Here is a 12,533-nt window from a genome sequence, read left to right as displayed (position 1 = left end):
ATTTACTCATTTTCACCCATTAGCAAACTCCTCTACACTCTCAACACTGCTGTCATCTTTGTCATAACAGGTGACAGCTGTTCATCATAAGCATAGGAAGCTGCTAATTCCCTAACTGGAGCATAATCCTAAAGCTGTTCAAATAAGATGTGAGGAAATGCAAGTAATTCCAATACTGGGGCCAGTAGTGCTACTAAAACATAAAGTAACGCTAAGAGGAAGATAAACAAAACCAAACCAAACCAATTCAAACAAAACAAAACAAAAAACTTTGCTGATGCCTATATTGAAACTTACAGGAGTCCCAGACAGTAGTTGCAAGCAGAGGCTACACATTTTTGAGAAGGCTGCAAAAGGATTAAAGTTAGTTTTAGTTTAAGGTTAGATTTAGTAGGATGATCCTTACCCATGCACCAAGTCCAAAGAAAATACAAGAAAACACACTGGAGACAATTTCTAGGGAGCTGAGATACTACTTCTCAGCCACACTGGAGTGTGATGGAAAACAACTGCCATGCAATCACAAGCAACCAGAGGAACGTTACCAGAGCTGAAGGAACACTCATACAAAGCCAGAATATGAGTTCTGTTCCCTGTCCATGACACAGAGCATAGGCTGTATAGAAAAACAGACAGATCAGGTATTTCTGGAGATCCAGAACCACCTTAAACTAACTCATAACTGGAAGACAAAGAACTTAATTTTACCATGTTTCCCAAGCTGTGAACACTTCTTCTACATCACAGAATCAGAGCAATACTGTTATTTCAGACACAGCCCAGGGCATAGATTAAGGATTTAAATACAAGGCAAATAAATCTAGCCAGTTCGAATAATTGAATATTTCATACTGATGTTGACTCATTCCTGATTTGCAAGCACCAAATAAAAACATCTGAATTGCCAAGATTTCTTGTGTTTGCTCACTCCCTGATCCCTCTTCTTGCCCTGCAGACTTCTTAATTAAATGGCCTGGCCAGTGATGAAAGTGTTATATGAATAAAGACTTCCTAAACCCAACCATTATTTTTTGCAATCATCCTAATACTTTTTTAGCTTTTTTTTTTTTTGAAAAATATTAAGCTAAACAGCAATAGAGATATCAACTATAAAGAACACTATACCTATCTTACAGCTCAATTACAGTGCTATGGAAAGGGAAACAACAAGCCAAAACCCCTGTTTGTAGACACCTGTAAATGAGCAGCCATGCAAAAAATATCCCCAGAAGCAATAATCCCCTCTGTTTGTCTGACAAACTACCAATTTGATGCAGTACAGTTCTCCACCTGATAAGGGTCCTTTTCACAAAAATAACATTAAAAATCACTAGCAGCACAGACTGTATTTTTACTGCCAAGTTCTTCCACATAGCCAATATTCCATTTTTTGATTCTCATGAAACTGAGGCTATTGCATTGTCCCCCAACTATGCCTTTATGGAAACAAAGAATTCTGACAGCAAGCCATCACTATTTAATTTCAAAGGACTTTACGTGCTGAAAAAAGCACCATTGCAAATGATAAGAATATGGGAAAAAAAAAAAAAAAAAGTCTCATAAAGCTTTCCTGCTCAGTTATGTCAGAAATCATGAAACAAAGAAAAAAAAAGGGGACGGGGAGAGGGGGAGGGGGCAATGTATTGTGTAAATTTCAGAATTTCAGGCTGCTAATATTAAAAAATAATAATATATATATATATGTTTCAAAATTCTTCTCCGCTCCTCCATATCAAAAGCTACATCTTATTCATAACATCCAGAAAACTGGCATGTCAGCTTTGTAGCACATATCTCTCTTCAAGATAAAAAAAAAATACCCAGGACAAGAGTATTAGGAAAATATTTCAAAACTGTCTTCTGGCAGCTTTTAGACAGGTTTTATCTAGTTTTTCTGGCATAACCTTTCCCAGAAATAACTATTAGTAGGCAGGTTTCCTATATTGTCTATTTCTATCCAGTGCCTGGCACAACAGGACAAGACTGCATTTCCCAACAACCAGGCAGCTCTGCTTCACGTGAGCTAACTTGGTGGTTGCAGGCCAGGTAGAGTCTGGCAGCAAGACCAGAGCATGGAGAAAAATGGCTCCTATTGAAAGGCAGCCATAATTACTCCCTACTGATACACACAAATACAAGCATCACCTCTGTAAACAGAGAGCATAGCATTTATGTTGTCCTCAGAGCTGCTAGGATGTTTCATAGTTACCATACTGTGAAAGTTTCAGGAAGCAAGAACTACCTTAGCACTCTGACACAAGCTACTGTTGAAGCACTGCCTTAGAAGCTCCAAACTATGGGCAACATCCACTGTTCCCTCCCAAATAGGAAAACTCTACCAGGGGAAGGTGACACATGAAGCCTTAAGTATTGTACATGAAAGTACATGAGAACAAACAAACAAGAAAAATCAGGAGACTGGACAAGGATTACTACAGATAGATCATGAAAAAAAGAAGTCTGTAGAGTAACAAGGACTTTTCAATCCAAATTTAGTAGTTCTGACATTACTACCGCTCTTCCAAGTTATAAGTTGAAAGACTAAAATGTAATCATATTTCTGTCCAAAGGATGTTTTTTGGGGAAATCTTCCACCGACAACATGGGAAAATCAGGCCTTATTTTGGAGTTAGGATGGATCTTTTCAAGAAGTATCTCTATTTCTGCTTACAAGCATTTACACGGATCTTCTACATTGAGGACCTCTTCCACTACAGATCTTTCTCATACCACAGTCTATGAGGCATAAATAATATTTCAAGATTGAAAACACGGAACTATACAAAATGTTTGCTAAATGATCTCAAACGTTTTTCAGAATAGACAGGTTTTTTCTGACATTCTTCAAAACACATCTTAGAAAGCTACATAAGTATTGTATGTTGTCAGATTCTTTCATTCATAAAATGTATCCATGTACATCCCGTACACTTAACTCATCGTTTTCTAACAGATAAACTTGCAATGAACTTGTGATTCTTCAGGGTCTGCACAACAGTGTACTGTTTTCAATTTTAACATCTGTGTTTTTACAATGCCTTTCTACATAGGACTTGAGGGTACCCATTCACTTCACAATTATGAGTATAGCACCTACAAATGTTCAGCTAACCAGATTGTTAATTGTTATGTTTGCTTTAAGCTTTCTTGTACAAATAGAAAATGTCCCTCATGAAAATGAATGGTATAAAGGTTCATAGGTTACCATCCCTGCATTTCTGTTGTTACTTGTTTTTTACTTTCCCCTTTCCACAGTGCCCAGAGACATTATTGAGAAAGGTTTGCACAGAACTTTTAACTCCTCTATTCTCTGCCTGGATACAAGCTTTTGACTTCACAGAAATCAGTGCTGAACGTTTTCCTCAGAGGCAGTCATCAAAAAACTGAGATAGCTTTAGACCAAAAATCATTAGTAACAAAGAAAATAAACTGAATTAGAGTGAAAAATGTTATAAAATACACCTCACTATTATTGTTATTATTATGGTGTACTTAAGATCAGCATTTATTTTTGTTAGATCTTGAGTATATGCCTGAGAGAATCTCCACTGGTATGAAAGATCAAGCAAGCAAATTACTTTGCTTTCACCTCCCCTAATACCTACATCCAGTTAGCCTGAATACTCAAATTCCTTTAAAGTTGTCTTTAGATATAATTAGAAGCTAGCATAACTGCTTAATAAGTAGAAGCATGTCTCTGTAGACATACAATACAATGTCAGCACTTCTGTCATCTGATTTCTAAGTGGAATTTAAGATATCAGCCGTGAATAGCTTATGACCTGTCCCTTAATGTGGGATTCATCTCACCAAACGTAGATGCAGCTGAGCCAGTCCCTCATTATAGTCATCAGAGATGAATGTGAAACTTTCAGGGTTCACTTCACCGCATCCCAACATAGATACATAGGATGTCTGCATTACAAGCTACTTTTGTGCATTTTTCTCCACTTGAACAAATGAAGAAATTGTCTGTTTTTCTGTTATCTTTTTTAAAAGAAACTTAGACTGATTAGCCCAGATATTTATGCTTATTATAACCAAACTCACAAGCTAAGTTAGGATTGCCATAACTAGAGACTGCTTCCTTTCTCTGGAACATGACACATCTTTACTTGAGTACCTCCTTGATCATTGCTCTTCTCAAGAGCAAGCTGTTGAAAAGTGTGTTTGGCCTGTAAATAGCCAATACTCTGGAATTCCTTCTAGACTCTTGGGAAGTAGCCCAGACATGATGCCAAACAGATTAGTTTCTGTAGAATTATGGAAAGGTAAAGAGGAAATCTATTTCCTAAGACCCTATCTACAACTTTGATGTCTCAAATCAAGGCAAAATCTAATTTATCTGCAACATGAGAGAGAACATCCAGTTCAGGTTTTTGGAGTTTTAGGTCTTTTACTGACCACCTGCTTAACCTTGGTTCTGTCACAAAGTACAAATGCTTCTCCACTTACACTGTGCAGGATTGTGAGGTCAATAAATATAAAACATTATCAACAACCCATAGGCATGCATATTTAGGCAGGTTTTTGGTGAAACGCTTTCCTGTCGCACACTCACATAATTAAAGAACTTGTCAGATGTTCTGTTTAAAGTCTAATATGGCTTGTGGGTTACCTTCTCTTTACACTGATAATGCTCAGCAGCAGTTGATGCGTCCCCAAAGATTCGTCAGCCTGGAAAGAATTTCTGGAAATATGCATAACTACTCAGCTAGCCTTCATGTTTGGAGGATGCCATTAACCAGCTCTGGCATATGAGCTAAACATAGCAGCGTTCAATAATGTACTGTTCAGAAGGAAAATGGGAACACTGAGGATGATGCTGCATGTCAGCACACATGATGAGAAGGCAAAGGTCACGTTGCAAGGAACAGTCTATAAGCAAATGACGGCAGCTCAGATGACAGCATTCTCACACTCAGGACTGACACACTCAGGAAAGGTAGATTTGGCAGATGGCCATGCATCAGAGGAAGCAGCCCTTTGCATGGGAATGCATTTCAGTGTGTTGTTAAAAAGAGCTGCTGGTCTTATCCTTGAAACCTAGGCTCAGATTACTGAAGAATTTGAGATAAGGAGTCTCTAAATTTCAACTACAGTGCTTACACATAAAGATATACTTCTAAGATGATGTTCAGGAATAACAGGGTTTTGCTAGGAGTCTGTTTTTACCTTTTTATTTCTAAATTAATATCAGCACACATTACATCTGTCCACTCCCCCAAGATATGAATAGTATACAATCAGTCTACTAACAATTAACAGTCTGTTAACAAAAATATCTGAAAATCCCAAAGTACGGAAAAACCTGAAAAAAAAAAAAAAAAAAAGAAGAAATTCTAATAAAATGATAAAATGTTTATAATAATTCAGCTGGCCTCCTGCATTAAATATAAGTAGTGATCACAAAACTGGTAAGAGTTTTAGAGTACACTAAACTTAAATGTAATTAATACATATCATAATGTGTTATTCAGGTTTTAACTTGGTTAACACCAGCCCTTTTTAAAACTTTACTGCATATGTATATACATTTTAAAATTTGAGTTTCTTTGTAATGATTTTTTGACTTTTCTGAGTATTTTAAGACATTCATGTTATAGCTGCTCTTATCTCTATTAATGCTCGCATTATACAATTGCTTGCATTTAAGACTGCATAAATATTTCTCATAATTAGTTCAATTGCTTTAAAGCAAAACACACTTGAAAGGTAAACAAACATTTAATTATTGAAATTTGCTATCGATTACTACAAATCACTTCTAGAATGGGTATGCTCTTTAATTAAGATTTTATATTTTAATTACTAATGTTATGACATAACAATTTCCACCTCTCTCTATGTCTCTCAGAGTAAGTAACCAAGCACACTCCTAACTTTCTCTTTTCCTATATGTAGCACTGGTAAATGAAGAAAAGAAAATCCTAGAGTTAAAAAGTGACATGATTCTATAAAGTTAAAATAAAAATAAAATCAATTTAATTTTTTTCTTTCTTTTACAACATTAAATACCTCAGCAAGAAAGGGGCAAATTGAATGAAACACTCACTATTTAGGTCAGTAAAGTAATGAAAATACCTAAGAAGTAGTTAGTAGATTTCTAAATCTTTAGATAGTATGAATAAGTTAAGAAATTATTAAACAGAAATCTAACCTTGCTTTTAATTTAAAGGGTGAGATATAAGGTATCCTAATCTTTTTTTTTTTTTTTAAAAAAAAAAGAAAGAAAAAGAAAAGAAAAAGGATTGTTTGCCAGTGAATAGCTCATGTTTTTTCCATTCTTGCTTTAATTGCCCTATTTTTATTTATTTATTTATTTATTTTACCATTTACAAAGATAAACTTTGCCCCTCTAATTTGCAAATTTTAGATATTTCTCAAGAAGGATGTTGGAGATGAGATGTAGGATCGCTTGGTTTTCATGTTTGCAGCAAACGCTATGTTATGAAAACTGCACATCTTAAGCTAGAGCAGGGAACTCACAAGGCCTGGAACTGGATATGTCCTGCAACTTTATTGCATGTCACTTGGGATCATATCCCTTTTTTCCTTCTGCATTATTTCTGGCTAGCACTCATCCAGGCTTTAATTTATGGCCTACCAGTGTGTCTGAAAGAGCTATTTGGCCCTCAATATGGGAGAGAATATTCCAGGTTTAATTGAGTACATAAAATTCTACTTTGTGCCCTCTTGAGCCTTCTGTGGAAACTGTGGCTCATTGAAGTGGACAGTAACTGTTATGAGTATACTTACTGCATTGAAGTTGGGGAACAGATTGACTGCTGCTGCAGTATCCAGAGGAAACGGAAGAAATGGTTTAATATCCAGCGACGGCTGCAAGGGTGGAGCAGGAGGACGCACTAAGGCTGGAAGAGCAGGGCTCTGGCATGTACCACCTATGTGCAGAAAGAGATATAAGGCATTCAGCAAGTAACATAAACATGGAGAAAAAAAAAAAAAAGAAAAAAAAAAGCAACAATAAATATCAATATTGGGTTAAACATACAGATTTATTTAATCCACAAAATTACTACATTATTGTAAAAGGGTGCAACCGACTGACTGTTGGTTATAGGTCTTTACTAATAACTGCTTCAGGTATCAATCTTTCATTATTTCAAATTATCTAATAAACCATTTCTCGATTAACTAAAACAATAGTTCAGTGCACATCTGACTTCCCTTCAGAACTTCAGCTAGTCTCATTCACTTACAATTTCAGTGCTTTACCCCAGCCCTACTACTCAACAGTCTTCAAGAAAACTGTTCCCAAAGAAAAAGAACAACTAGCTGTTCTGCTCTGTGAAAGTCATGTAATTTGCAGGTATTTAATTTCTTTAATTAACCAAACTTGCATCTTCTGAGTCAGCCTACACTTAGCAAACACAACACACCTAGCTGCCTCAACAGTTGATAAAAACAAGTCTAAATTATAAACAATTTCAGTAGCCATCAAAATTTGTGTTTTGGAAAGATACTGACAAACATATTCTGCTCGTGGAGTAGGTTCAGACTCTGTACAGCAGAAAGCTCCTCCCTGCTAATGTTACCAATCACCAGTTCTGTGGGAACATTACGCAAATGAAGAAATGCCCCTGCATACCAATAAACCACTACCTGTTTGCTGTGGACTGTGTTTTACTTATTTGTTTGCCCCTTGTCACAGACCACTAAAAGCTGGAAGAATTCAAGTCTGTTCTCTGCTTCCAGTGTCTCCCATGTTTTGGTTGCACTCCAAAACATCAATTCCCTTTTAATTAAAGACTATTTGGATCCTAGGAAACTGTTAAAATATGCCAGTGTTCTTCTAATCTGAGAGGCAGGCAACAGACTGTAAAAACCTGCTGGTAAGAGTCCAAGAAACATTTTAAAAAATGTAAAGGGAGTTTTACCCCACTCATTCAATAGAGACACAGGCAGATAGACCAACAGAGGGAGAGATCAGAAATCTATTTTTTCTCATACATACAGATGCTTCATTAGATGAACTGCATACATTCTTTAAGAGCCCAAATATAAAATACTCAGAACGATATATGGAATCTCTCCATATTTGGTCAGCAAATCTGCTAAGAAGTGTTGCAATTTCATGCTTCTAATTGAGGGCTAACAGCACAGGATTTAATGAACCAGTTGTAGCAGATCATCCAGAGTTCTGCTTTTAGGTATAAAATCATCTGGAACCAAAGTTTAAAAGACAGTGTTTTTTGTTTATTTGTTTGTTTTGTCAGCATTCTGTGAAGTATTTCACTACAGATTAAAGAAAGAAAAACATCATCCACAAGCAAAACAAAGGTATTAGATTAGGACTCACTCCAATTGCATGCTATTTTTTTCCTTAAAGTAACTGTCACTTCTGGAGTCATTTGAATATTTACCTCAACATAAGAGCGTACAAAGTCAGATTCTTTGAGTGTAGCTGCTAAAGGATGTAGGCAACAGAAAAGAGTAAAGCAAACAGCTCTGCTTTCCATAGCTCACTAGCAGAGACACATCAAGTATTTAATGACTGCCATAGGTTTGGCAATTTCTAAATTCCCATGTAATTATTATAAAAACAGTGTAAAAACAAATTAAACAGGTCAGAAGGATGATAAGGTAATGTCAAACAGGCCAGTCTTACCCCCTCTTTATAGGAAAGGCCCATAAAGATATGTTTTAGATGTTGGACAAACATATTTTTTCCTCATTCAAAGTGTTTACATATCACAAAATGAAGCTGCCACTTCAATTGATAAAAACCTTATGAAGAAGTCTCTTGGTTGTACCTGAGATTGTACCCAACCACACAGAAATGCTAAGGTGAGCATTTGCCTGGCAATAGCTACGAGGATATTGGAGGATATTGGTTAAATATCCTCCAATTCACAGACACAAATGCAAAACTGAAAAATATTGCCCACGCTCAGGAAAACAGCTCCTCGGGTGTGTTATCTCAGTGCTACAAAGGGGAGTGTTACAGTCCTGCAGGTTCAGGTTACCTAGAGCAACAGCACTGCTATCCCATACTCTTGGATACCATGCCATGAAGGATGAAGCAGTTCTTTCTGTGATTCTTCTCTGTCGCATGACTAGGCATTCACCCACCTGCCGCTGCCAGCCAGTGCTGAACAAAGTCATCTGGGGACGAGAACGCGCTTTAAAAGGAAAAAATCAGCCAGCTTTGCAAGACCTTGGCTGGGACTCAGAGCCTCTGGAACAGAGTTTAAAATCTACCCCAGTTCTGGCTACAACAGCACAGAAAATGAATATGTTCAGGAGAACAGCTGCTCTCTGTTTTTTCAATAGTGTCAGACATGTCCTTTAATGATGGAGCATGTGATAGGTATCATGAAATTTGAGCTTACACTTTAAAAAAATTCTCTAATTTTTAGGGCAGCAAAAATTAGATTCTCTTTCCACTTAACATGCACAGAGTTGTACTCTAGAATCAGTAGCAACAACAAGAATAACAAAACCTGAAGCAATGGCAACAACTTTTGTGACTGAGATTCACTGAAAAATGTTTGCACAACATTTGTGAATGCCAATGTTACTACTTCCTTTCTAATCCATTAGCAGAGGGGTAGAAGCCCGCTGGGACGAGTTCTTGGAGACAATATGTAGATAAATTCTTATTGTAAAGAAGGAAATATCAAGGGCAGAAATGTCAACAGAAGAGAAACAAGAGACCCAGGAAACTGAAGAGAAAGAAGTAGGGGTGCAGTAAAACTCATAAAGCAGAGTTCACTTTGTAAAGAAGTGGTGCCACGTGGGACAAGAGCACACTTAGAAAATAACTTCACAGCAAGGCTTAGGTCTTCTTTAGTTATGTAGTGTTACTAAACACTGAGAAAAGGTAAGGAACTGTAAAGGTTGCTTATGGCTGTTTTGATGTTCTGTATGATAAGCTTTTACATAAAGACATCCACTGCTTTCCCTGTGCAGCTGCAACACTTCTGATCATCACACCAAGAGACAGCTCAATGCCAACCACTTCACAAACTTCCTGTCAGCAAGGATGGAAGTTCCACTTTGACCACAAAAGTGCTGATAACACCCCAGACCACAGATAGATTTTGTCCATAGGCTATGTTTGATGCCCTGAAATGTACCAAGACATCACTGCCAAAAGTGGCATGTACACAGGACATGACCAGAGAAAACATAGTAATTTCCCAAAAATCTAAGGTAGTACAGGCCTAAAGTTACATTTGATGGATAGCATACTACAATTCTTCAAAATAGGAAGATAGAATATATTTACTAATTCCAGTCTTACAAGTAAGTGATATTATAATCTATAGAACAAGTCTTTCCAGTCCATTCAGATCCTAAATTAAAGATGAATATTCAAGATGTTTGGGAAATTCATGACAATGTTTTCAACTTAATTTTCTTTGTAAGAAGCACAAGAGTAATACAACTTTGAAGCTTAATTAGCTCAACATTTTAACCAAATTGGAAGTAATAATTTGTTTCTTCAATTTTCAGACAATTTGTAAAACTGACAAAATAATCTCCTGGCCAGATGGAATGGCAGTACATTCAAGGTAAATGTGAGCAAAAAAGTTTGAAGAAAATATTACCACAAAACCGTGTCACTTTCTATGTCTCATTGTGACAATTTTCTGAGATTCTGAGAAGTTCAAATAACACCCTCAGTCTTTAGAAAAAAAAAAAAAAAAAAAAAAAGTATTTTTACACATGGATGCACTCCATCTCCAGTTAGGACTGGACATTTTACTCTAGCACTGTTTTGCCATACCTGTAAGTGTAGTCCAGTGGCCAATACAGCATTGTATTGTGAGCACAGACAGCTTAAATGGTGCAAAGCCACACATGCAGCATTGAGGTTCATACACTCTGTGATCATATTCAAGAGGTTCTACTGAAACCAGTTGCTATATGAGCTTCATCATTACAAGACCTTTTTCCCTGTACCCTGAGCCAAGGGAAGACAGAAACACTCAGATGAAGACATGATTCCTGCAGATTCAGCCTCAAACTGTCCATTCTGTAAGCAATTCTTACATTTGATTTTTCTCAACCAGAATGTAAATAAATACCGTTCTTTACACACACACACAGTTTTGACTTTAAACATTGTTTGACTTTGAAAATAGATTTTTCTATGATAAGTCATTACAAAATGAAGAAAAAGTTTTTATTTAAAAATGGTATGTTTTGGTGCTATCTTAAGGACATTTCACTCACAATTATCATTGATATTAAAAATAAAAAATCAAAAGGTTGAATGAAAACAGTATTTTCTGATAAGAAAGTCTCCCACGCAAATTCTTCTGCCTAGTTCACCTGGAAAATCCCTCAGATTAGTGCTAGGTAAAGAGTATAGATACCTGTGAGTGTTGGCCTTAAACATCCAGATTAAGAAAAGCACAGACTAAATATACACAAAGGAAACAAAAGAAAAGTCTTAGAGTAACAAACATATTAAGGCTTTTTTTTTTTTTTTTTTTTTTTTCTCTCTATGTGCAGAATAATAAATAACATATTTTCATAAAGTTTCTGGAGAAGGACATCCTGTCTCTCAGGTCTCCTAGCACACAGCTGAACAATTTGGCAACCACAAACTGCTATATTTTGTGACTTGGCTATAGAAAAGATATACTGCATCTTTCCCTGCATAGCCTCTCCTCATGTACACTTCAATTTCCAAATCTCTTCAACTCAACTGCAAGTTTAGTTTCCAGAAAAAGAATAATCAGGTCTCTTAACAAATAGCCTGTCAAATGGCTATGTTTCAAAGGAAATGTTCAGCCCAAATTCTGTAGGCACAAATAGTCTAGATAATTTTTACAATGCATTTGGAACTTGGAGGTATTTTGTAAACTATGTAGAAGCTCTAAATTAATACCCCATTAATCCAAATTTTTTGCAGTTCTTCCATCACTAACTATTACCATCATAAACACCAAGTGAAAAAAGCAAATCTCTGCAGAATTCTGTTTTCATTCCTTCATTACTTTACATTTATTTCCCCCTGGCCACATGTATGGTCATTTTCAATACACCAGAGACACCCAAAACTAACGTTCAATTTCCCTTCCATCCTGGAGTCTGTTTTTTTTTTTTTTTTTTTTTTTTCAGTGATGTAATTTTTTTTCTCCCACGTACAGATATTCCCAAGGTTTCCACCCCATCTCCCACCTCTCCAAAGGATAGCTTATTGAAGGTCAAAACAAGTACATTCTGCCTTGATAGAATCTCAGAGAACCTTTCATTCAGTGCCTGGGAATGCACAGGTTTCCAGCTTAAAAGTTAACTTTCAGGTAACTTATAACTGTAAATTCAGAAAAGTATCATGATCTTTTTCTTCCTTTCTTCCTTCCTTTCTTCTTTTTTTTTTTTTTTCTTTCTCTTTGCAGGATCCAAATGTCTGTCATTTCACACCCAGTGAGGATTGAAATACATTCTAATATTCTAGAGAGCCTGAGCCAGAAGAGGATTTATTTTTTCCTTGTTAAGAATATTAAAAAAAAAAAAAAGGGGGGGGGGGGGGGGGGGAGAGGAAGGGTATGATGGTG

The 12,533-nt window shown here is 36.4% G+C and overlaps 1 protein-coding gene across 4 annotated transcripts in view; it reads right to left on the bottom strand.

Annotated features, from left to right (window-relative positions):
• Nucleotides 1-12,533, bottom strand: part of ZNF385D (zinc finger protein 385D) — a 444,893-nt gene that overhangs the window by 127,682 nt on the left and 304,678 nt on the right. For all 4 annotated transcript variants that reach the window (XM_072033483.1, XM_027451052.3, XM_038174071.2 and 1 more), the window contains exon 3: nucleotides 6,760-6,902. In XM_072033483.1, the coding sequence (XP_071889584.1) occupies nucleotides 6,760-6,902 (143 nt within the window). The remainder of the gene's footprint in view (nucleotides 1-6,759; nucleotides 6,903-12,533) is intronic.

The sequence above is a fragment of the Anas platyrhynchos genome, chromosome 2, assembly GCF_047663525.1.
Source record: "Anas platyrhynchos isolate ZD024472 breed Pekin duck chromosome 2, IASCAAS_PekinDuck_T2T, whole genome shotgun sequence".
Classification (NCBI taxonomy): Eukaryota; Metazoa; Chordata; class Aves; order Anseriformes; family Anatidae; genus Anas; species Anas platyrhynchos.
The sequence above is the reverse complement of the archived record's forward strand: the minus strand, read 5'-3'. Positions and strand labels throughout refer to the sequence as shown.